The sequence below is a fragment of the Empidonax traillii genome, unplaced genomic scaffold (assembly GCF_003031625.1).
Source record: "Empidonax traillii isolate 1590-97213 ecotype Southwest subspecies unplaced genomic scaffold, ASM303162v1 scaffold435:size587000, whole genome shotgun sequence".
NCBI lineage: Eukaryota > Metazoa > Chordata > Aves > Passeriformes > Tyrannidae > Empidonax > Empidonax traillii.
In genome coordinates this window covers 198,787-225,291 of record NW_020955628.1, presented here as the reverse complement: position 1 = coordinate 225,291, position 26,505 = coordinate 198,787, and the positions used below count along the sequence as shown (strand labels likewise).

At 41.0% G+C, this 26,505-nt stretch overlaps 1 protein-coding gene across 1 annotated transcript in view; it reads right to left on the bottom strand.

The window, feature by feature from the left end:
• Positions 1 to 6,319: 6,319 nt before the first annotated feature.
• LOC114062791 (transmembrane protein 132B-like) overlaps positions 6,320 to 26,505 on the bottom strand; it is a 37,443-nt gene continuing 17,257 nt past the window's right edge. Inside the window, exons 2-5 of the mRNA XM_027894640.1 lie at positions 21,113 to 21,318; positions 14,807 to 15,080; positions 13,324 to 13,515; positions 6,320 to 12,096 (exon numbers count right to left, since the gene is read on the bottom strand). Coding sequence (XP_027750441.1) covers positions 10,942 to 12,096; positions 13,324 to 13,515; positions 14,807 to 15,080; positions 21,113 to 21,318 — 1,827 coding nt within the window. The 3' untranslated portion in view covers positions 6,320 to 10,941. The remainder of the gene's footprint in view (positions 12,097 to 13,323; positions 13,516 to 14,806; positions 15,081 to 21,112; positions 21,319 to 26,505) is intronic.

Here is a 26,505-nt window from a genome sequence, read left to right as displayed (position 1 = left end):
CTTTAAAGGCATTTAGACTTACCTGGCACTTGTGTGGACAAGATTTCCACCTGAATGCTTACATAGCCTTGACCTGGCCAGCTAGTCTAAAAACCCCTTTGCCTGCAGGCAAACCTGACCCAGTGTAGGATGCTCTGCATTGCATTTAGTCCCCAGCTCCCATGAGGTTTCCTGTCTCCATACACGTGTGTGCATTGCCTGTTACTACTAGATGGTAATTGAGGAAACAAATCTTGTACTGTGTTATGTTCCTTGCCCAGACTGCAGTGTACGAACACCCTCTGCAGCTAAGCACTTGTTGCACAGTTACACGTTAATAGCTACCAAGATCTATGGCAGCTGATGTTGGCCAAGGCTCATGTAATGATTTTTCCCTTCTGTAATTTGGGTTACTCCTAGTTCTTCGTTCCCTGCAGAGCATTTTGTTCATTAGGGACACAACGAAGCACAGTTCTGCCCCGTCTGCAATATCCTCAAGGGTCAGGTGTTTACTACCTCATTTATTTCTGTGTTTCAGTTAGTGCCCTTTGTCTTTTGTCCTTTCACTGAGAGACACGGAGAATAATCTGGCTGCATTTTCTTTATTCCTTCCAATCCAACTCTTAGAAACATTGTTAAGATTTCTCCTGAGAGACTGAGACTTCTCAAGGCTCAACAGGGGCAGCTCTTTCAGCCTCACTGCACGTGTCTGGTGCTGCAATCCCTTAATCACCTTCACTGGACCTCTGTGTCCTTGTCTTATAGTGGGGCATCCAGAACTGGCAACAGCTCCCCAGATGTGGTCTCACTAGTGCTAAGTAGCTTTTCCAGGCTTTGGAAAGATGCCTCCTTTCCAAAGGAGATAGAAAAGAGAAGGAGGAAGCAGATGCATGGTTTTGAAGCTAATTGGATGCACTCACTGAGATGGGTGTTAAAAATAAAAGGCTGTTGCCCAAGGCATTATTTTTTTTTATGTTTTTCTCTTTTTACTAATTTGGGAGTTTATCATTTTAGTTTCTCTCTTCAGTTAACTGGTTCACATTTAATGGATCACTAAGTTATAACTACAGTAGAAATGAAAGAGCATGTGTTTTCTAATTTAGGTGTATTGACAAGTGGCCTTTTTTGCTGGAAAGAGGACAAAGCTTGTATTGCTCAATATCAAAATAGTTGACCCAAATGCTTCTCAATATAGGTGGCAAAGCATGTGACAGGTATCTGTCCCTGTGGCTCTGATAAGGGTTTTTTTGCTGTAATGCTTAAGCAAAAAACCTGCAAATGTGACCAAGTCGTGACTGATGGGCAGGTCAAGGTCAGAAATCACTTATGAAGCTTTGGAGACTGTTACCCAGTGGCACCTGGGAACACAAACCCTGTTAACTTTCAGGAAGATTTAGCCTTCTCCCCCATTTAAAGGATTTGTTAAAGGTATTTGGATACTGTAGGAGATGTCAACATGTATGTAGATGCCAAAGAATATTTGGATATCTGAGCAGCTTTTTCCTGGTGTTTCATTCTCAGCCCAGAATGGAGCCAGTTGTTAATGATGAAAGGCTCTGGTATCCTCTGTGTTTCTCCATAACTGTCCACTCTTCTTCCTCCTTCAACAGCAGGAAGGTCCATCACTGATGCCTTCCTCTTGGGATACTGCAGTGTAGGAAGGCAACTGCAACATCTTTTGTTTGTGAGGTTACTTTTTTCATGACTACAAAGCCAAGCAATCCTCAACGTAAAGACAAGCCAGGTATAGTATATATATGTATATATATATATGTATATATAAGGCATTAAACCAGGCAGAAATAAATTCTGTAAAAAGCTTATAGTTCTAAGTAATGAAAAGATCTGGCACACTTCTGACACATTTGATCCATTCCAAAAAAAACCACCCAAACTGTGAATCTATTCTTCTGTTTTCTTTTTTTACAGCATGCAGATAATTGAATGATGTGTCATTTACAGAGTATGATGCTCTTGATCTGAAAATGCCAGCTATTCCCACCTTCTGTACAGATGTGGCTACCTCAGTGTTTCTAGCTTCTGTTTTGATTCCTTGGAAGGAAAAAAAATTGCTTGCCTAGTGCTACTTGTTATTACCTTTCATGAAAGGAAAAAGAGGGTAGAAATAATTTTTTTGTTTTTTTAAATCCATGAAAATTGCCAGTCCTTTACCTGCAGAAACACCTAATATGTACATAACTGCAGATACAAGATATTTAAATGTGAGTCATATCATCCTTCTTGTCAACATGACCTGTCCTCTGGCTTGAGTTTTTAATATGAGGGATGTTGTTTGCTAGGGGCTAATTCAGGTCCTAGGGAGAGGGGACTTCTGATGCAGAAGACTCCTTGCTATAGAAGTATCCTTGCTAAAACAATAGCCTGTGAACATAAGCAGCAGGTGGTGAATTTTAAGAATGAATCCAAATTAGTGGCCAGATTGAATGGCTCCAAGGGCTTGTATGAAGCAATTTCAAAATTTTCATATTAAAAATGGGCAGAAAATGAAGGCAGAAAGCAGAGCTCTAGGTAGGGACACTCTGTCAGCTTCTGGCGAGTAAAGGGAACTAGCTGACTTACAAACCATACTGTATTGACAAAAGCATACTCCCATTTTTCGGATTGCTGGTACATGCAGTGCTGACTCAGACCACTTGCATTTCCTTTTAAAATATCTTCATGAGTTACGGTTGCCAAGAGAATAACAAGGTAAGACACAGTAGAAAAAGGTAGCACAGTCAAATAACAGCTGAACATACAGCAAAAATCCTTGCTTTGATCCTTGTTTGCCTTCAGAAATACTAAGTCAAGTGTCCTTATTTAAATGAAGCTTAGTTTAAAGTGGAAGCAGTGCCTCAGGAATGCCTTGGTGGCTCCTGGGTGTATAATAAACTTGTTCAGAGAAGGGCTGGCTGGTTTGTGTGTTGTTACTGATGTGCCTCACCAGCACATGAGGCTTCTGTGTTTATGATAAAGCTTTTTTTTCTCCTCCTGCGCTGTCACTGCCCGGTTCCTGCTGCACCTGTGGGCAGGTGAGTCCCCCTGAGGATGCCCAAATCTGTGCAGCTTCAGTCAGGGCCCAGGAGGCAAAGGAGCCACAGGTGTGGTGGCAGCAGCACCTGCCTATTAGAAAAGTAATTGGGAATCCCAAAATGGCTCATTACATCCCTACTGTGATCAGGGATCCTGCTAACTTTCCATTTGCAATATACTTTCTGCTGGTGGTGCCAGTGGAAGGAAGTGCAGCAAGGTAAGAGGAACTCTTTTCAAATTAGGGAGTGCCCTGAGAAACTTTGGCTTTTAGAAACCGTGTTTAGGGGAAAGACCTTCTGTGGGGCAGCAAATTAAATGGCTTTAGTTATGTGCTCAGCTGCTTCTGGCACAAACCCAAGAAGCCTGAAATCTCTTGCTAGTCTACGTTTTGGTGATGTGATGAGTGCTGTTGTGCTTTTAAACCATTTGCTAAGTTAGAACAATGCATTAGAGATGGCTCAAAGCCAGAAAAGGACTTGAGCAACCAACCCTCTTCTGTGAGGGCCAGGTCTAACCAAGAGTCCATGCAGGCACCAGACAAAGGAGCTCATTTTATGCATTATTTTCCAGTAAGTAAACACCTAAAACTGTGTACCTAAACTAAAAAATGAATATACCTCTACGCTTTTACATAATGGAGCAGTTTTAGAAAAGTAATTGCATTTGTTGTATTGAACCACAGCCTGTATTTATCCAGCATTGGCTGAAAACTGGTTTTGCACGCTGGTCTGACAGAGGTGTCATTGCACACAGCACCTGTGCTGTAGGTTTTCTTGACAGCTGCTGAATGATCTCATTGTGGTTGTGGACTCCAGCAGGGTTTCAGTGTCCAGTGGTCATTGCTGTGAGTCAGTGTAGCAGTTCTCAGGCTGGATTTTTTTCTCTGAAGTCTGACTATTCTGCACTGGCCATTGACATTTTTGTGTCACACACACAGGGACCTTCAGGATGCTGCAATAACATCAGTTTAGGCCCTTAGGCAAAGACCAAAGACCAAGAAATGAAGAGGCAAAGACCAAAAAAATGAAGAGGCAAAGACCAAGAAACAAAGAGGCCCACCATTCAGGTATGTGAGTGTGTTATGTTTTGTCTTCTATGGCACCATCACATGGGGCACTCAGTAGCATCAGGCTTCGTTCAAAAGGCTGATAATTTTTGGTTTTCAAATCCTTCTGATTAAAGAAAAAAAAAATCCTACAGATAATACTATGGCATAAAGAGTGTATTCTCTTTGCCTACCACTGATTTAAATTGGAGGATTAAAGATATCCATTCTTCATTTCCACTAAATCCTAAGCTCCTTACTTGTTTTTTTATATCATCAGATCCCATTGTTTTTTAAATAGACTAACCCAAGATTATCAGAAAGAATGATACAAGCCTTTATCTACATTAGTTTATAAATCCTTATGTTGATACATATGTTTTTGGAAGCAAACAACACTATGATACATTTTAAGAGTCTCAGAACAGGTCTCAAAACATCATCCACTTTGCTTTAATTTCTTATACCAGCTGCCTCTTTCAATAAGACAGATCAATTTTATTCCCTCAGTAACCAAACTTTTGCAGAAATTGGCCACATGGATCACTGGAATAGGAAAAAAAAAATAAAAAAGGAATACAAAGTTGTGCTGTAAGGACAGTGCTGGGAGGGCTCAGAATGGCTAATTTTGCACACTTGCTCCCCTCTTCACTGCCTGGAATCTCTTCAGCCTCATGAATCCCACAGAATGCAATGTGCCGCCAGTTACACAAGCTCTCAACACCATCACGCACTGTTTGGTACCAGCTGGAGGTGCTGCTGATTGGAAGCAGCAGGGTCCAGTTTGGTGTAACACATCCAACCTCTCAGGCACTAGACCTGACTGTAATTGTTTGTCTCTGGTCTTTGCCTAACAAGACCAGTGGGAGTTTCAACTGACACAGCCTTCAGGATCTGGCCTATTTAATTTGTGACAAATACTACTCTGCCAAATCCTGAGGGTTCCCTTTTTTTGGAAGAAAAAAACCCCTGTTGTATTTATTGGTCCATTTCTTTCTGAAATGAATGCAGGTAATTATTTTTGGTTTCACAGTATACACTGGCAGTTAAAATTTACCCCTATGGCAGGTTTTTTGACAGTTCAGTGTCTGTGTGTGTGTAAAATATAACAATGAAGATTATTTTTCTGTAAAATCCCATAGTCTCATACCTTTAGTTATACTGAGTAGAGCACTGCAGTGTGAACAGAACCACTGGCATCTCTTTAGTAAGATGCTGCTAAGGGGAAGGATGTCACAGTAATGGTCAAATAGGGACCACCCAGAACTGCCAGCACAAAAAAAAAAGAAGTGCAATTTATGAAAAACATTTCTTATTTTACTCTTGAGAATACTCAGTGGTGACCAACTGGAATTTGTGCCTGAAGCACATTAAAGTTTAGGTTCTCTGAGGAACTTCCCAAATCACATTTTTCAATCCATTCATCCAGTTGACTTCATATAAAAACACATTTCAATAAACTGGAAATTACAAGAGCGATCACTAAATCATTCAGGTGATGTTGAATTGCTCCCATTAGCACAAAGGCAGCCCCTACCTTTGCAGAGAGTTTCTACAGCCCCATCCCAAAGGTGGGCCATTTGAAACCAGCAAAAGGATGATGGAGGTACCTCCTGAGCGCTGATGTCCAGTGCTGTACTGTCTGCAGGAGTCCCAATAACCCTGTGAGGTTTCAGGGTGGGGTCTGTGTTTCTGGCTCTGCCACCATCTCTAAGACCCTGAGCAAAAGCTAAAAACCGAGGCTCAAATTTCCTTTTTTTAGCATTAGCAAGCTACTTTCCTGCAGCTCTTAGGATGAGGTCAGGGGTCACTTAATAATTTTGAGTCTCTTTGATTGCAATGGGAACACAGGAGAATTCAGAAGACTGAATCAAACATCTGACCTGTGATGATTCACACTAGACAGGTAAAGGGACAGAATTAGTTTGTTACCCTTTCCTTTAAATCCAAATGAGTTCTACTGTTCTTTGCAAGACACTGGTCATTTAGTGTCTTCATCTGCTCTTCACATTTGGTGCTGGGAAAGGATCACTCACCTCACTAACAGGGCTGGAGCACCCTTTGTAGGGAACTTTGGGTCAAACCCTTAGACTGTACAATCCAGTGCTTTGGGCAAGGAGTCACAGGAGCAATCCATGCACTGGTGATTCTGCTGATTTACTGTTCACCTGGCAGAGGCACATCACCCTCAACCCAACCCTGACCAGCATAAACACAAAATGGTTTAGTCAGTTTTAAAAAAAAAAAAAAAACAACCACATGAACATTATGTTTATTTCTCCAGCAAAATCCGTTTCTTTCAGTCTTTCATTTGCTTCTCCTCTGAAGACTGAAGTCTTTATTTCAGACATCTGCCTACAGAAAATAAGTATTTTTTTTTTTAAAGGGCACATTTAAAGGTGAAAACTGAAGCTTGAATAACTTAAACAGCATAAAAATTACACAGATATAAAAGTTCTCTTTCATTGTCTTAACTTACTGTTTATTTTGTACAGAATTCGTTATGTTATACATCTAAGACTTATTATATTGTATAAATATCTCAGGTGTGATGTATATACATATTCAGTGTTATAGATTCAGCAATTAATGTATGCATTTCACAATACACTATAGTGTATTTCAATGTAGTGCACATGATTTATAGTTCATAAAAGAGCATATCCGCTATGAAAAATTGGTATTTCATTCATAGGGTTTTTTACCTTGAAATACAAGGGTTTTTTTGTTTTTTTTTCCATTGTATAATGGACTCTTTGTACTGTGTCGTATGGCTGTAAGATCTTCTTGTACATTCCCCAGTATGCAATAAGAAACAGCAGCTCAAAACATTAATCTGTGTGTTCTACAGCAAGAGGAGAGCAGGGCAGTGGTTCCTAAGTTCTTACTTCAATGAGAAGGAAGGCGCAGACAAGCCCCAAGGAGCTGGGCTGGGCTGGGGGTGATGGTCAAAGGAAAGAAGAAGTTCTGCACAAATGAGAACTGCCAGCTCTTGCTTCTCTGTCCTCTGCTAGCCAGGGTTCAGCTGCCACATGTCACTCAGCTCTGACTGCAGGAGTTGAGGGTCTGGCATCAGCTTTATTTTTAACGTTTGCAAACTCCCCATATTCCATGAATCCATTGCTTCCAGGACTGTTCCTGGATGTCTCCTGGTGTACATATTCATACTGCACACTGTCTTTCCTTCAGAGCAGGCAAGGAAAGTCACTCACAGAGTCTTCTCTATACATGCCATAAGTAAGATATGATGTTTGTTTGGTATTAAATTACAAGTATTGCTTCCCTAGGCACCTACCGAAGCCTAATTCTGGTGAATCTGACAGTATAGTTTCTATTTTTTTAGGCAATTCTACTTTCCTGCATGCATACTTACACGCATACATTTTGGTGCCTTTTGATCATTTGGCTACCATTGCTTTGTTCTCTCAAAAGCAGAGACTCTTTTATCAGTGTGTAAATGCTGTTCATTTAACAGCAAAGCGGAATATTAGATACTCCATGAAAAAAATATTTTATTTAACAGTGTAATTGAAAAATATTTAGGTGAATAGGAAAATTGTGGGGGTTCTAAAAGAATTTTAAACTAAATTTGCTGAAAGTATGCCATCATTTTGAAATTAAAATTTGAGATATTTGATTTAAAAAGTGATTGACTCAGAACTATTTTGCATCAAATATATTCATATAAATTCTTTTGCTTTTGATTTCTTGAGATGTAGCATAAGCGCTCAAGCCAGAATAAATCCAAAATAACTCCACTTTATTGATGTTATCCCAGCTTTACTGAGAATAGAATTCTCTCTTCCCACTTCTTTTCTTTTTTAGTGTTGCCATTTTTCCGTGTAAGAACTTTCATGTAACGATGTGATATAAAAAGAAAAAGAAAGGTTTATGAACCTGCAGATTTTTTTTTTTTAAGATTTGGGGGATGGGTCTTTTTCTGGACAGCTGTATCCAATTCCATTGTTGAACTGATCACCAGTAGTGGCCGTACTCCTTTCTGATGGGGTGTAATTGCCATTTGACTTTGGGATAGTGTGATACCTCCGTCTGCCAAAGTTGTGACTCCAAAAACGCCCTGAATTCAGCCAGTGAGCCACCAAAGAACTTCCCTGAAGAAGTTCACAGCCCTGCTGACTGATGCTGTGCTGCACTAGGACTTCACCACTCAATGCAAACACAACACAGAGCCACGATCTGCCCCGGGGTGTGTTTTAGGAACGTGCTCGGTCAGACACCGGGAGCACAAGGGTTTGTGAGCCTGGGCAAGGCTGCAAAGGCCTGAGGTGCCCTTTGGTGGCTTCCAGCAGTGGCCACGCTGCACATGGGTCTGGCCTTTGTCTTTCTGTCAGTGTGCAGCCTGAATGCACAGCCACGTGCAGGGACTGAGGACCACCAGGGATTAGACCTCAGGTACAAGCCCACGGGCACCCCAGTATGACAGCAGAGAAAACCCAGACTTTAAGGATCCTCTGTCTTTCAAGCCATAGCTCTGGAAGGGAAATTTTCTGAACAAGTAAAGTTGTTGACTTCTGTTACCTATGGCTGAGTCAGAGGAGCAACCAAGGACACCTGTGAGTCCCTTGGCACTCAGTGAACTTCTGTGGCACCGAGCAGGGACTGAGTTCAGCAGCTGCTGGTGCCCTCAGCAGAATTGGGGCCACAGAGCAGAAACAGGTCAGGCAGCCCCATCCACTGCTGTGAGATCACTGCTAAACTGAGGGGTATGCAGTCAGGAAATAGCTGTGCTGTTTGCCCTCTGCAGCAACCACCAGCAAGCTGGTTCCTCTGATTTGCAGACTAAATTTAGTTGTGGTCAATTTACAGTATACTGTGCAAACAATAGTAAATGATTTTTTTTTTGGTCCTGCCCCATGCTTGGGCCAAATACAAAATTAAAATGTTGGGAAGAGAAGTTAACTTCTAAAAGGGGAATTTTTATGTTGTTAGTCATAAGGGTCTTTGTAGAAATTCATATTTCCTTATGAGGTCTGGAGGATTTAAAGGGAAGAGAACATTTGTTAAACAACCAAAGACTTCATTTGACGCATTCCTTATGAAACAAGAAGCGTATCTGTGCTCTATTATTTTTTTCCTTAAAATTAGATTATAGCAGATGCCATCCCCTCCCCATGCAGCTCAGTGCCAGCAAACATAAGTCTCTAATCACTTATATAAGCCTGTTGTCCTCACTCTCTAGTCTCAACGTTAAAATTCTTGTATTTTTCAGTACCTTAACATGTTACCTTGAAAATGTTCCCAGTTTAAGATCCAAGTGCAGAGTTTCCCACAGTTAATTTGTCTGGTTTGTTCTAATATCATGACTGAATTATAAATTCAAATCCTGCTTTGATCTACCTAAAAGGTGGGAACTATAGTAGGTAAGGCAGTTGTAATTTGGATCTTTTGTTTATTGCACATGACCCTCCACAAGAACACGTGCTTATTGTTGGGTTTTTTTAATTATTCTGTGGATTTATTTTTTTTTTCTGAACTGTAATTTTCAACATATGTCAGTCAAGTTTTCAGTAAAAAAAATACATATAATGCCTATGAAATGGCAGCTTTGAATCTCTGGCATGTTTCCCTTGTTAAAATTCCTAAGTCACTTGTGTGACTGCAGTCCCAGCATGCCCAGTGTGCCTTTTCTTTCTTTCTTTCTTTCTTTCTTCCCTTTTAATGAAACGTGGTGTAAAGTTTTGTTCTTTAATGGTTTTATGGCCAGAGATGTTTTAGACAAGGTCTGGGGCATCAGCTGTTGAGCATGAACTTCTGTGTCCTGCCAATCTCTATCACCAAGATATTAACTCGTACAGAGTAACAGTGGATCCAAGCTTTGCTTAATTCCTAGGAAGTTTCCTTCCTATTCTATGCATTTCAATACCACATTTGACTTTCTCATTCAGATAATAACGTGTATTGTCAACCAAGCTGCTGTTTCAGCAAAGCATTTCCCTTTGAAGTATGTGCTGTTTGGTTGCAGGTTACTTTTTCATGTTAGCAATGACAAAAGTGAACCCAGGGCTACTCCTTGATTTTTATTTTCCAGGGTTTATTATTATATTTACAGTTCCCTGTAAGAAGATACAACCCTTTCCCAGTAAGAGTTCTAATACCTTTCTATGTTTCAAATACTAACGACCCATATACCCATATGGAAAGGAGGAAGATAATCAGTGATGAAGGAGGTATCTCTAGGGGCTGATGCAGATGAACAGAAAACTCAAATCATTATAAATATTACTGTACTACACTTTGGTACAACAAAAAAAGAAAACAACCCCCTTCAAAGAAAATATTTAATGTTCCCTAAGTCAAATGAAATTCATAAACAATAGCAGATGAAATTAACCACATGGGGGGGTTTATATCTGTAAAAAATAATAAGACTTCTTGGCTGCATTGCACATAGGCAATAAAATTGGATTCATTCCAATCCCTTTTTCTGTGAGCCTCGTTTCGGGCTGTAAGCAAGAAATGTCCACTGTGCTTTACAAAGGACGACGACTAGAAAAAAATCAATGCCAACAAATATCCCTTTCTTTTCCGATTTACCATTTATCATGAGAGATGACAAACAAATGAAGTCTCCTCTGAGTCTGAGCGTAGTTGTATTAGCGTGTTGCTAGTACCAGGCAGTATACAAAAACAGCCATCGTGTGGGACACCTCCAACACCTACAGGTAGCTGTTTTAGGGGCACATCCTGGTTTGTGGTGAAACAGGATTAACTCAGCCAGCCTCTTGCACCTGCTCACTGATATCAGGTTATCATCTCAGTAACTCCAAGGTTGGACTGTCTTGTTGCTATTGCTGACTGGTCTGACTGCTCCACCATCCATAAACAGAAGGCATAAAGGTGATTACAAACATAAGAAAGCAGTTTTACATATTGTCTTGCAGTCTTTCCATATAGTCCCTAAGTTCCTTGGAATCACCAAGATTCATATCTTGGCATACCCATTTAATATTATCATCACTGTCAAATAGAATTGAGTTGGTGTAGGGGCCTCCATCCTCTGGCAGTATTGTTGTATACGAAGTGAACTTTACTCGCTTCTGCTTTGGCCCAGAAGGATTTATAGGTTCACTTTTAACTTCTTTTTCACAAAGGTACTCAGAAGATCTGAGGATATGATTATGAAGAGTCTTCTGAGAACTCCCATTAAGGAGGAAGTTGCTTTCTTCAAACTGCATTCCTCTGTCAATCATGGTAGTGCACTCCTCTGAGGGGAGTGAAATGTCCACTGGGTTTTCCAGCAGTTCAACCTCATTTCCGAGCCAGACCCAGTCATGGGAATGGGGGATGTTGCCTTGCTCACTCACAGCAAACCTTTTATGCCTGTACTTCCAAGCAAATGCCACACAGTTAATCAAAAAGACCAAGATTGCTAAGCAGAAAACACACAGCAGCGCGTACATGCCAATCTCCAAATCTGTTAATCCTCTTGAAGTCAATGAGAGATCACTGGGATTGTTTTCTCCTGGTATTTCTACTTGTGTAGGGAAACCTGTGAAGACAGTTGGGTTATTTTGGAGCTGGCCATCCTCCAGGGACTCCTGATCAATGGGAGACATGAAAGTTGTGCTTTTGTTTGCATTGTCCTCATGACTGAACACGTCCTCGTGGTTTTTGGACCATTCTTGTGCTATCCTGTCTTGTTCTGCAGCTTTCTCTATGGAATTGCTTGCATGGCTTTTAAAATCCCTCTCCACATCTTCAATGTCATTAGTGCCTCCTTTTTGGTCAGAATCTTTTTGACCAAACTTCACTTTGACACTTCCTTTCCCAACAGCCAGAATGCTCTTCCTCTTAGTCTTCTGGCAGGGCTCGCTGATGACCATTTCAATTTTAATCAGAGGTCCTTGCCCGTCCCCTTCTGCCACCACGACAGGCCAGTCGGACTGAAGGTTTTGGTGTGAAGACACTACCATCTCATCCAGAGAAGTGATGGTGATGGAGAAGTCCTTGGAGTCATAGATATCTAACGGTGTCACTGACCCATCACTGAACAAAATCCAAGCACTGACTATGGCTTCCTGTGGGGGAAGAGGATGAGGAAAAAAAAAAAGTGAGAGGGAGAACATATCAGACACTCAGTTGTTTAAGTCTGTTTGGCACTGGCAAAATAAACTTGGATTTTTTTTTTTGTTATTTCATTTTTTCAAAAAGAAAATGAAAATGTCTACAGTGCCTCTCTTTTTTTTTTTTTTTTTTTTTTTCAGATTTGTGCTCTCTGGACCACTGAGGCATTTATCTCGTCTTCAGGAACTACCAAAGAAACAGTCATCTAAATTTAATATAGGGTGCTGACAAAGACAATTGACAATTCTTTTTTTCAGTCTGAAGTGAGAAGTCTCTTTTGAATGCCAGGACCTCGTGATGAAAATAATCATATTTCCAATGTCCTGGTTAAATAATTTTATAAAGGACCTATAATGGGGAATTTCTCTAATGCTGCAGTTCCACTGCCATGTGGAACACAACTTGAAGAGTTGTTATGTGAGACTAGTGATCTCATCTAGCCCATCAAACAAATGAGGTTAAGAACACATCTCAATACAGTACTTTATACTTTTTGTCATGCTTTCAAATATACAAGACGTGAACTATGCAAAAGTGGCTGTAGTCTTTTCTGGGAACAACAGAAACTCACAAAACCACCATTTTCAAGGGCGTTTTGATCAAAACAATTTGTCTTCCCACTACAGATTGCTATTGCAAAAAAATATAGTTACATTTTTGCTACTGATGTAAAACTTCAATTCTATAAAAATTCTATAAAAAAAGTGCTTTCATTGAAAATTATTTAATTCCTCACAAACTGATCAGATTTCAGCGATGCAGGTCATGAAAACTTCTGTACCTGCAGCCAAAGGTCCTTTTGGCTGAGCTGACTTTGTGAGACTATTAAGAAATGGGATTTCCACCTCTGTTTGCATAACTAGACTGTATTTTCCCATAGAAAAAGTTTCTTGAGTGGCATATACACGCTTTATTTTGCGTGCCCAGACACACTCATCACTTTATCTGTGCTGTGCAGGTCTCCAGCCTAGTTCTGAAGAGTTTAATGGTCATTCTGTACAGATGTTTGCACCGTAGGAGCTGGTCAGGAAGATAAACAGCCTTTACTATGTGAAGTGACTGCTTTTCACAGCCATACATTATATATGCTCTCTAAAATTTACAGCAAGTAACTTCTCCCTCTCTTCTGACAAAGCACAGTAAACACGTTAATTAAGTCTATATACCATTTTGGACCATACCTGTTTTGGAGTGTGAAGGATATCATAGGCAGAGGTGGTAGAAACGATTGCTCTCTTATTTCCTTTGCTGATTTGTAAGGAGACAGACAAGCCTGAAACCAGCTGTACTCCTAGATCTGTAATGGTTACCCGGTCATCTAAAACTATCACTGTCTTCTCCGCCAAGATGGAATCCGAAAGAGGGGACAGAACCTTGAAAGAGAAAGCAAAACACCTTGCTTGAAATAGCAACTAACTGTTGTAGAGCAAGATTAGCCTCTAATCAGCACAACACTTCAGATTAATCTTGGGTTTGTCACATCTGTGTGTTAGCTAGAACTGATGTTTCCCCCAAGACGTTGCAGTCATTTGCTGCTAAATTACTTTATCTAAAAAATAATTTAATAAAGCAACAAATTGCTTTGAAATTGCAGCTTTGTCCCAACAATGGAGTATAGAATAAATTAAATGGACTTGTTCTTCAAAAAAAAAGTCATTTTTGTGTGGTCTATAAAACTCCCTGTGAGTGCAGTGCAGCACAGGACAGAGTGTAAGACTGATTAACACTGAAACTCAGCAGGGGGATAAATAAGTGTAAAAAGCCTGGCTGATAGGAACTTGGCCTGTTGCCTTTCTAGGGACAGAGAACCTGAATGAAATGAAAGTGAGATTTGCAAAACAACTTTGTAAACCCCACTGGGTGTCTGCCTGCATTTTTCAATGCCAAAACACTCCTGCCAGTTGCTCTAAGAATTTGTTTCTAACATGCTCAGAAAGAGACAGATACCTTTACAGTGATGCCAGAATCAGCTGTTTCCAACCCAAAATACTTAAGAGCAGAAGTCCCTTGACCTCCTTGTGACTTGTGTTTTAGGCTGAAAGGAGCTGAGCCCTAAAAGTACCTGTTTCTTTGTGTTGACTGCAGAGGAAACAGTGGGAACAGAACATTACAGATGTTTTCTGCTACTAAGAAGAGCCCAAATCTTGTATTCCTTTCTTTTGATTAAGAAATGTGAGTGAAGTTAGAAAGAGAGACAGGTGGTGAGCGTGAATGATCTGAAAGGTGTCTGAAGATTATTTTTGTGTCCACATTTTGTGATCCATTTTGCAAATGTATAGAGAATAATTTTTTCAAAGTATATAAAGATGCATGTCGGTATTTGGCACAATTTCCTAACAGTTATGTTTTCATGGCCCCATTTAAGTTAAAAGCAGGTAGCTGTGTGCATCATATAACCCGTTTCTCTGGTCAGAAAATCTCACTGTGTTGACAGTCACACTAATATGGATAAGTCTCTTCAAAAGCTTCACCTAAAGGTATTTTATGGACAAATAATCACAATGAAAACCCATTCAAACTTCCTTTTATGTTTAGCATGTCCATTTTTTTCAGCTTTTTTTTTTTTTTTCCCTGAGATCCATTGCTTTTATAAGCTAAGCAGTCATTGTGAGTGAGCCCCCAGAAGTCTCAATACAGAAGCTGCAGATACACCTCAGGCTGTACCTGGACCGTGGTGATGCCTTGCTCACGACCAACCAGAACTCGACCGTCTTGAAGTTTAGCAATCTTGGGCTCTTCCACCTTCATGAAATCAGCCACAAGGTCAGTGATGTCAAACTGCCACTCAGAGCCCAGCATGTAGGTCAGGTGGCCTCCAAACTCCGAGGACTCAGCTACAAACTGCGTCAGGACTCGCACCATGGCGTGTTGATACTGCAGGGTACAACCTTTGCCTTTCTTCTCATCGTCGTCGTCTTCCTCACTGTCACGGGTGGGCCTGCAAATAGATCCACGGTCATTACCTGCATTGCCATGATCTCCCCACAGCACTGCAGAGCTTCAGCTGCAGCCTGTTTTCAGTTAGATTAATGCCATCATCTGCTGCTGTGTGGGAAACAGGAAACCAGGTTTTGGATGTGCCGGTTACTAAATCTTGGTGAGATGCTCGTACAGCTTTTTTTTGTGCTGTACAATTTAAAAGCTACTGTCACTTCTTCTAGTATTTTTTTTTTTTGAGTGGAACTTCCCAGCAATTTGAAAATATGTCTGCCCATCTCTCCAAATCTCCTGTAACACCTCTGGGGTTCCCTTCTGAGGCAATGCCACCCCACCTCAGCCCACATCTCCATCTTACAGGGTCATTAAACCCTCTGCATTTGAGAAATATACTATGATTTTACCTTAAATCTCATACAAATGAGTTCATGCAAATGTCTGTTATATTTAGTAATGTAATGACCACATGAGGCTTCCAGAAAACCAAACTGGGCACTTGGGTTCCCTCTCAGGACATTGTTTACTCAGATAACATCGTGCCAGAGTGGCTGAGACCAGCACTCACCCCACAGAAACAACTGCAGCATTAGACACACTTCTTTTAACATTTTCTATCTGTCCCCCTTACAAAATATAACCTGTGACAATATAACAGCTTTCCACAGAATTTTGTCTGCTTTAAGACCCAGTTTACCATCCTTTTTTTTTTTTTTGCTATTGTTCATTCTTGGGACAAATGTATAAATTCTCTTATCTCTCCCAAGTCAGGTGTTAAGCAGTAGGTGGTCACACCTTTACTCATTATGCCCCCAAGCTGCAGATTCATGCTTAGAAATAATTTTCCTTTCTCCTTTACCTATTGAGCCTGAAGCCACCTCTACAGCAAGGGTGGGAAATACAGGGTAAAAGCCTCTTATTTTTCAAAGTATTTGGGGAGGTAGTTTTGTGTTTACTGTGTTCCTTTATCTTCTCCTTTGAAATAACAGCTATGAAAAACTATTATAAAAGAGAATTGCTTTTGTTATAAATTGTTTTGTGACAAAGCTGACAAACAGTAAACTGAAAACGTATCAAGGAAAAGCCCTTGTGTTCTTCAAAAATGACAGAAAGTACCAGTATTACAGAATCTAATACACTGGGAATGCATTTTCAATGCGTCACTTTTTAGCTGAGTAGATATATTCAGCCTCAAGTAAATGGTCTTTGGAACAGCCTATTTGGTTTTGTGTGTGTAAAACAATAGTTTCCAGCATTAGGAATATCTCTCAGAATCCTTCTTACCCTATTTCTTGCTGCTTGGCAAACTTGCTTGGAAAATTTTTGGCTTTTCTGGAGTGAAACAAGGTTGCCAGAATTATATTTAATTTACGTTTCACACAGAGAAAGGCTTTGCCAGAGAGCTGAGTTAAACCAGCAGCCCTGTTACAAGGGTGCCTGGTAGCACTGATCTAATCACTGATCTGTCAACTCGACATTATAGACACTGTCTGTGAGCAGTTTAAGTATGTCTCTCTTAATCTGCACCACTCTTGAACCAGGCATCACATTCTTAGACCAGATGCTAATTTTCTGTTAAAAAACAAACAAACAAACAAAAAACAACTAAAGAAATCAGTTTTGCTGGTTTTTAATTTGAAATACTCGTTAAAAAGAGTCATGTATTTAAAAAACATTTGCAACACCCCTAAATGAAAAAAAAAATCTCTTTAGGACACAAAATGCAAACCACTAGAAGTTGATTTAGTGGCAGCTACAGAAATAAGCTGCACATAACTCCACTCACAGTTCAAGAAGAAATGCAATTTGGTATTTTTACAGATCTTGAAAGTACAGCCTACCTATTAACAAAAATCTCTGAGGCCTTATCTCCATAGGACATTAAAGTCAATTAACTAAAGGAGTGAATTTACAGCGTTCAAAGCTTTGTGCCAATGCTGTTACTCACAAACGGAATGGTTTGGATCCATTTTCACTTAATTCACCTTAGAGTTTGGCTTTTCTTCTGAGGGGCAGCACTCAACAGGGGTTTAACTAAAGCAGTTCATCTTATCCTGCTTTTAACTCAGGCAAACTTTCTTGCTTTTGTCCTGAGTACCAAACAGACCCAAAGAAGAGCTGGTCACAGCCCAGTGAACTCTGTGCCTGATAGTGAAGCACATCTGAAGTCACACCGTGTGATATCGGCCTCCCTGGGGCCCTCCCAAAAACAATGTGCTATCCCAGTTGCAAATATTTTCTGAAATTAAATTTCCAGCTTGTTCTGGGAGACTTTAGCCATGCAATTCCTATTAATGCAAGCTGGAGCCACTCATCCCATGTAAATATGTGTGCACGGAGCTGGTACAGGAACTTCAAGACGAAGGTAATTATTTTGCAGATGCACGAGGAATCAAAATAAATGTTCTTGTTAGACTAGCAGAGTCTGCCTGGACCTCTTCTACACTCTAATATTTGACTTTAATTTAAATATACACCTATTGTTTGCTGAGACTGTGGGTTTTTGCAGCCCACTGCAGTAGTTCTGTCAGCCCGTGCTGGTTCGAGCACCATGCATTAGTCATGAGATGATCCATGGAGCCAACTTTCATCTGTCAAGGGAGGCTCTTCATATCTGCAGTAGCACTCACCACAGATCAAGTTCTCCTCTTGATAATAATAAAGATTTGCCATATATTTTCAGACTGATCCGATAAATTGTATTACTGCTCTTACATGGGGGAGACGAGCGGTTTTTTCCAGTTTCTGGCATTAAAACAGCCTCTTTCCAACTTTCTCTAGCAAGTTTCTGCTGTTACATCAGTTCAGACCAGCTGAAAACCAACACAGTTCGAACTGAACTGTGCATGAGGCACTTGTAAAATTTTTGTGAAGACCCTGTCTTATTCATTGCTTTGTGGAAGTTATTCAAGAAGTTAGATAAGCAAACATGTCTTTAATCACAGGTATTTTACAATTACAAACATGACAGGGTTTATAGAGAGAAACAATACATTTTATTGGATCAACAAACATGACTGGAAAGAACAGATGTGATTTGGGGCATATAAACACTTTCTCAGGTCTGAGACAGAAGCAGCTATATTCAGATGAAGAACAGCCATGCTGAGGCAGGAGTTTCACAAGCGTTTCTTTTGTCAACAGCACCAATAAAAGCGTTTAAAAGATTATTGTAAACCCAGTTCTATTTTGCCATCTGGCTCAGCCCCTCAGACAGCTGAACCAGCACAGCCACACTGTGTGTGTTGGAAAGAGGCCTTGGGGAGCCAGAGGAGATAAAGGGAAGTTTGGAGGTTGCTGAAGTGCCTCTGCACAATCCCTAAAAGAGATGCTCCCAAATTTTACCTCTATATATTGATGAAGGACTCTATAGCAATGTTTAGTTCTTGCTGAGAGGACAATGAGGACACCAACCCTAGTGAACAGGAGAACAGAAGATAGTTTTTCCTGTGTAAGTTGAGGAACAAAGAAGCCACCCTGCAATCCTTCAGTGACCAGACCTGAGGATGCTGATAGGGTTTCAGTTGACCTTTGGGCTCTGCGTGACTGAACCTAAGTTTAAAATTGCCTAAGCCTGTTGGCAGGGTCTTTTGAAAGAATCAGTGGGTTTCCTTCAAGGACAGATATCCAAAACCTCATGCAAATAGCAAATACTGGCTCTGACATGAGAAAGAAGTTTGGAGCAACATGATGCTATGGCTTCTACCTGCTGGGAAATGCTTGGATTTGGGTTTTTTTCCAAAGACAAAAGCACTCTGCTTGCTCTCTGTGAAACCTACTCAGGTATCACATAAGGCATCATCTTTGCAGCACTAACACTGTATTAGGCAGACCAGACAGGCACTGTGAAGAATTCCAGACTGCACCATTGCTGAGAATAAGCGAATGTGATCTTCTGGCTGTGTCCCTGAATGGGGGTTCAGAAAAACAACTGCAGCTCCTGACTGTAGTCCAAATGTCTTGCGTGCTTCAGGTCACCACTTAAAAGCTCATCAAAACCTCCCCCATATTTAGGATATTGGGAAACATGTAGGAGATGGTGGTATAAGCAGATTAAAAAATAAAGACGGAAATAGTAATAATAAAAAAGAACCAAAATGAAAAGCCACTAAATCTCAGGTAAAAAGCCATCCAAATCTAAAAATAAAGGAAATGTAAAAACCTTATATACAAAGTAAATGTCAGACTGAGCACAACTAATGCTAGTCCTAGACTGACTATTGATTTAGAATACCCTGCAAAGTTAAAAAAATCCCCACATGAATGGTCAATAAAACAAGAGATAATTTATTTCCAGTTGAAACCTTTCCTGTTCACATGGGTGTGGACTGCTCACACACGATGCCATGACCTACCAGCTGCAGTTCTGGGGAATGACATGGTGTCCATGATTTCCCTCCCACCCTCCGTGGAAAATGCCTGCAGAAGATGTGCCAGCAGTTCAGATGCAATCCAAGCAGCAGCAAATTCTTTGCATCAAAACTTTGCAGAGCTTGCCAGGTTGCAAACAGAGCAGACTCTCAGACCATTATCTTTATTTCAGCTGGCCAAATAAATCAGAACCAGGGGGTAAATTTCCAGCACGGTGTGTAATGGGTTTAACTTCAGAATGTCCACGACTGTCAGCCACAGCTGAATGTCTCACTCACCGAGCTTGCTGCTCAATGTTTACTGCCACAATAAACACCAACAGCCTAATCCTGCAGCTGTTTATTCAGCAAAATCCCCACTGATTTTAGCAGGACCTGTGCCTAAGGGAATGGTGCAGCACCAGGCCTGTTACAGGCAGAAACAGGTGAGCTCAGTGAAACTTAAAGCAGTTGGCATCCGTTTGTTCCTCACCTAGCACAGCTCTGCCTGCCACAGATGGAAACACTGCCTTTGTCACTGAAGCAAACACACTAACTTCTCTCGTGCCAGATCTTCATCACCTCTTCTGTCATAGCCAAAAAAAACCATCCACATATCAAGAGGTAAGTCAGTCCCATTCTCTGGAGCTCATTATCTGAATATCCTGCAAATTGTGTCCTATTGCCCTTAGTTTTATGCCCACATAAAGTGTTGGACAATTCTGTTCCCCTGCTGTCTGTTTGGTCTCTTTAAGGCTCTTCAGTAGCTGAGATGTTCTCCTGGGCAATCGAGTGCTTTAGCTAGAACTGCCACAGTGTTTAGCACTACAGTTACTGCTGCCAGAAAGGCTTTTTCACTGCATTATAAATCTGAGCTGGTGTCACACCTTGCTCTTCAGTAATATTTTTCAACTTCGCCTGAAATCCACCAACATAGCAGTGTTCCTGGAAGTTCTTAATCTTGCAAATTTTCCAAATGATGGTTATTCTAGAGTGGGTGTTTTCAGTAGGGAATGATGGGCACAGAACTCAAATCCCTGCCCCCCTCTCCCTTCTTTTTCCCTGTCCACTTTTTTCTGGTAGAATCCGTTCATCAGAACATGGTCCTCAGTAGGAGAGTAAGTTGTTTTTTACTTAATTTAGATCTGGTAAATAATGCTTCAGACAGGTCTGGTGTACAGTGCATCTGCACAGAGACTGAATAACTACCCAAAGAATCACAGAATGGTTTGGGTTGGAAGAGCCCTTTAGTGATTATCTTGTCCAAGCCCCGTGACCTGACTCCCTCCTTGGCCCTGTTATTCATCACCACAGACAGAAACTTGAGCTCTGGCAGTGCTGAACATCACACACACACACACACACTCACACAGGTGATGTTACATACCAGTGGGAGAGTTCCAGGTCCTTTTGCCCAGCTTTGCACATCGGAGTGTGTGATACGATTTCCTAAGATTGTGTGGAATTGATTAATGCTCCAGGCAAAGCCACGGACTTTTAAACTATATAGATTAGGATAAAATGCAGCCTACTGATATCATTGCTGGATGTTTTAATGAAGGCTAAAAGACTGTAAAGCTAATGGCAAACAGATTTTAGATTCTGAGAAATACTCTAAAAATCGTTGTGTTCTAAAATCAGAGGCCCTGGGCACGTGTCTGGACTGAGTTAATACTGTAAAGCATACCTTTTATTGGAGGTGACAGGTATTCTCCAGCCTTTGATCTGGCTGAGCTCTGTATCAGAGATCTCTATCTGCAGAGGGAGCCTCGGAACCCAGACCGTCACTTCTAATTGGGTGGTAAAATGCTGATAAGTGAAGTTAACAATAGTATCCACTTTGCTTTTCATTTCCTTGCCATTAACGAAGATGGAGTCACAGCTGTCAGAAACCTTAAAAAAAATAATAAAAAAAAAAATTAGGAAATGAATAAAAGTTCCTGAGGAAGCACAAGGAGTGATACATCAGACCAAAGACAACACTGAAAATGTAAGTCATGCATATTGCACTTTCAGTTTTCTAATTAGGAGCAAACAGTGATAAATGGACCCCAGGGAAAGAGTTCTTCTCTCCTCAAAGAATACTACTCAAACCACAAAAATAATTTAATGATGTTATATAACCTGTGTGAATCTTTTATACTAGGCAAATTAAACTCTTCATGAATCAAACTCCATGTGCATCAACGTTTATGTTTATAACTTGCTTAAAGAACCAGGAAAAAAATGGGGCCATATGTTAGTAAGAAAAAGACTGACTCAGAACCATAAACCAGAATCCTTTCCCTTTTCTTTGAGCACTGTAATGCTGAAAGACAAAGATCCCCGTATGGCTGATGAGCAGAAGTGCAGCAGAAGCATTAACTTTTAGAACTTCTCAGTAATTGTTTTAACAAAATGTTTTCGTAGTTGTTTTGTGTCTTTCTATGAAATCACTGCTGAAACGAGCATGTGGGTTCTATACTACAGCTCATCTGCCCTCTTGGTTTCGGGGATCCTCTGGCACAAAATGAAGGTCCTGAGCACAGATCCTGTTTATATAAAGAACACGAGGAAGCAACACATTTAACCTGCACCCTGGAAAGACAGGACTCCTTCTCCATGAGTTTGGGTTTCCTAATATATTTATGACTGTGTGTATGCTTTCAGATTATATACACACATTTAGATTCATGTATAACATGCCCATATATATGTGTATACATGCACATGTAATATGAACTTGTATCCATATACACGTTTACATTCTGCTGGGGAGAGAGAGAGGGGGGAGATCATTTAGAATGGAATCCTTGTACTGTGGTTTTAATCTTTTAAACCCACAGCTCATGAGATGTAGTTGTGTTACTGAAATGGACTTTGTTCTCTTGTCAGGACTGTTTCTGTGTCATGTTGTACAATGCACTGGGACTCAGATCCGCAGGGATCCTGGCTAAGCCAGTGGTTAAATTCTGGTTTCCTGGAGTTACTGAGATAACTCACGTAGACTTCAGTGCTGAAATACAGGTTGGCTTTCCTCTGCACACCTACCTCAATTTTTTTTCAGATATTAACAGGAATTGGGGGCTATTAAGCCAAGAAAAATTACAGAAAATCTCTAGCAGCCATTTTGTTTTGCTCACAAAATATCCAATACTCCTATGTAAAAGAAAAGAGCTGCACTTCCACATTTGCCATTTTCAAGTCAGCTTCTCAGATCCTGCTCAGTGTACTGAAACTACAACCAATTGCTTCTTTACAAAGGGTCTAAGTCAGGTGGTGAGGGAAGGGCAAAAGAAATTAAGTCACTCTTCTGGAGACAATACTCTTTCCATGCAAATGCTTAATGAGTACAAGAATATAAAAAAATAATAAATCTAGATAATCTGATAAAGAGCTTAAAATGGGCTCCAGGCTCAGGAGTACCACAAATGAGATGGAGCATATTCAGAATCTTTCCCCCCCCCCCCCTTGTAATGTGTCACAAGTGTCTCTGGAAAGTTTAAGCACATTAAGCAAGCCCATTAATTGAATGAGCAGTTGAGATTCTAAACCATAAAGCCTACATCTAGGGAGTTTTGTGAGAATTAATACAAGACAGAAATAATTAAGAAAACTCAAAGAGGGAGGGATAAACATCAAGACCGGATCAGGGGAATAACTAATATCTGACAAGACAGCAGCTAATATTTCAGATTCTCTTCTTGCTGCTTCAAATGTTCTTGTCTTCTTTACAGCAGGCAAGAAAGGTGCTAAATTAGGGAACTGAAAGATAGTCATTAATTGTAGCTATAAAAATATAAGTCTAGGCTTACAAATTTCACAGATTATATGTCTAGACAGAGATGTTTAGTCATTTATATACTGACCAAGAGGTAAGTACAAATCAGTATACACAACTATGCTATAGTACACCCAGTGGTCTTGTGTAGCATTCAGAGCTCTTGATTCACTTAAGTGTGTATTAAGTGAATATCCCAGAAAATAATCCAACCCAGGCTGGAAAACTTGAAGACAGACATTATTGTTTCAGTTGTCTATCTGGAATTTGGGTTTACTCTATTAGGTACAAGCCAACCAGATAATTTAAAGGAAAATTAAGTTTGCACAAGTAAGGATAAAAACAACTGCAGCCAGCTGAATCCATCTGAATCCCATGATAAGGCAGGCTAGACTAAAGCTCAAAGAGGAAGCCTCAACTGCACTCACACATATTTAACTACTGCCATGTTCCATTCCCTAACCTTACAGCTGCTCTTACTTGAAAGTAAATTTGGTTCAGCTGAAGGAAATGAGAACCTTGAGCGTGTATAGAAAATGTCCAGTACTCCTGTTCCTCCTGGGACCTGCTGCACACTGAGGAAAGAACACTGATTTCATCCAGGTCTCACATGGGAGCTGTGATTTCATGCTAACAGTGCTCTGGTGCTCCTCCAAAGTGAAGAGAGATTGAGAAAGACACATTGAGCTTTGGGGACTCAGTACCTGCTGTATTCTCTGGCCAATGGCCTACAGCAAATGTTGCCCTTCACTTTCTTTCCTTTTAAGTCCCCTCCATACTTTTCTAGCCACAGTCTGACTGCCAGAAGTGGCTCATGATGCTGCTGGAAGGGGAACTTGTACGACCTGCTGCTGGGGTTTGGGAGGGCATCCCTGTTTACATCAGAAAATGCACAGGTTTGCCACGGGGCAAGTTCTGCCACAGCAGGGAAACACGGGCAGAGCTGCATTAGCAGGTGACTTAACACAGAGAATTCTTTTGAGCTGCTGGTTCTGAGGGAACAAAGAGGAAAGCGGCTGTTAAATCTCTCCTGCAAACATTACACAGTGAGTAGAATCAGAATGCCACCCTCTCATCTGAAATGCACAGAACAAGCCTGTTTAAAACAGTCTGTCACCATCTATTGTCAACTGCCTGACAGTACCAGAAAGTGCTGTTTGAGACAGTCTGCAAGCAGGAGGGCAGGCTGGCCGTGATGTGTGCCCGTATTGCAGGTCACGGGAAAGAGAGCTGCAATTAACCTCTCCGGGCTTTGAAGCAGGTGGTTGGCTCCAATCCCCACAAGTAATTGTAAAAAGCACAATTTGCCCTGTACAGTCTGTCACAGCCTCCTCACTTTAGACTAATCCAGAACAAAAACAGCTACCAGTCCAAAAGAGTAAGTGGGAAACTACTGGTTGTTCAGGTCAGCAAAGGTTTATACACCCTTTGGGTCAACAGGTAGAACACAGAACTGACAAGGGGACAACTAACTGCCTGCTTGTGGTCCATCTTTGCATGCAGGTTCATTTCCAAAGCTCATACCTCATCTTCAGCTTTGTAAGGAGGCCGAATGAGAGGGATGTGACAGGAGACAGTCACAGTCCTTGTGTACAAAATACAAACTGTAATTTATACTCAGGTCTGACATGACCTGACGAGGAGTTAGAAGCAAGATTGAAAGGAAACCCCTTTGCCCAGGAAAACACGGAAAAACAGATAATATACTGAAGTGCTGTGTGTTCAAGAGACCAGAAAACCATGAGGGTCTGAGCAATAGGCTCGTGGAGGGGATTACCATTTACACAGATGTACAGAGCTCCACGTGGACAACATGAGACCATTTCAATAGCAGCTCGGCACCAATTAACACCACAGAGTCAGTGATACCCTATTGTTTTATTGAAGAAGCCCCTGCTCATTTTCTCTGCAGATTTAACTCTACTGATGAAGAGAAGCAGGAAATGGAGGGAGGAGGGGGACGAGACTAGGTATAGCTTGTAATGATGAGAATGGGTGTTTGAAGTTTTAGAGTGTTTTTACCATTTAACCCCCATTGAAATGCAGTGAACTAGAGGGAAGGACAGCATGGAAGACATTAACAGTTTGGTTTAACAATGAAGACAATTGCTGTGGCTTAGAAAAGGTGCAGTGATCCATGAATGTACAATGAGAGTTTAAAAACCTGCTGTACAGAATGAAGTGTGCACTGTTCAAAAACTGTTGATCTATGCAAAATTATTTAGCAACCCATGAGATCTGCCAGGATTTCAGTCCCAGGTGCAGAGCAGCTGCTCTCATTTGCTTTCCCACGTGCCGAGCAGGGGCGTTCCTGCTGGAGATGATAAGTTTGATGGATGCACAGGTTGAAAGGGGAGGACCAAAGAAGGTGGATGTGCTTTCAAACTCCAGCCCACTGCTCGGCCTGAGTTCAGGCTCAGTGGGAAGTGCTGAGCACCCACAGTGGTGTTGCAGCTGCTCACAAGGGAAGCCACTCTGGCGTCTCGTTCTTATTGATTATGGAGAGTGAATACTGGAAGCAATTGAGGGGCAGCTAATGGCAATACATGGGGGCTGCCAAAATGTTCCCTGCTCAGTGTAACAAGATCCTTTACCCATCAGCTGTGCTTTTAATTGCACTTTTTCTGCAAAAAAATGCAAGCTGAGGAATTCTGTCAGAATTAAAAGTTACTGTGTCTGCTCTCCCCATGGCTTTATCATCACCATGTGCACATTGAGAAAGAGAGATCATCTTCATTAGGTCAAATCCACAGCCATATGGATCCTGGTCTTTGGAAGATAAGCGAATGTCTATGCTCACAGCATCTGGTTCAGTGGTTGATCCACCAGGAATGTCACCTCCCCTGCACAAGAAGAAATGATGCTTGATACCAAGAACTAAATTATGGTGGTGGCTGTGTTGCTGTTGGTCTTAGCACAGGCTTTTCTACAGCTGGTTGGGAAACCAGATGGGACTCTACTTTGATGTGTGAAAGAAAAATGGGATGGAACTGGTAGGGGATAGAGCGTGTCTTTTTAGGTTTGATCCAACCCTTGTTGAAGTAAATGAGAGACTTTCTACTGATTTACTGGCCTCAGACCAGGAGTTTTCAAGGATGTGAGGACTTAACTGTCTATTGTAATGCAATGACAGCAAACTGTGACACAAGCTTGGAACGGAGATTTTAGGCAGAGTTATTTAAGAGGTATGTCATATTTCAAGTTGTTTGGACAAACTGCAATTATCCCTTGATGGAGCAGCAGTTCCACTGCCAGGATGCAGAAGAGCAGGTGCACATGAAACTTATTTCATGTGGTTCAAGCTCATTTCAATCAGCACA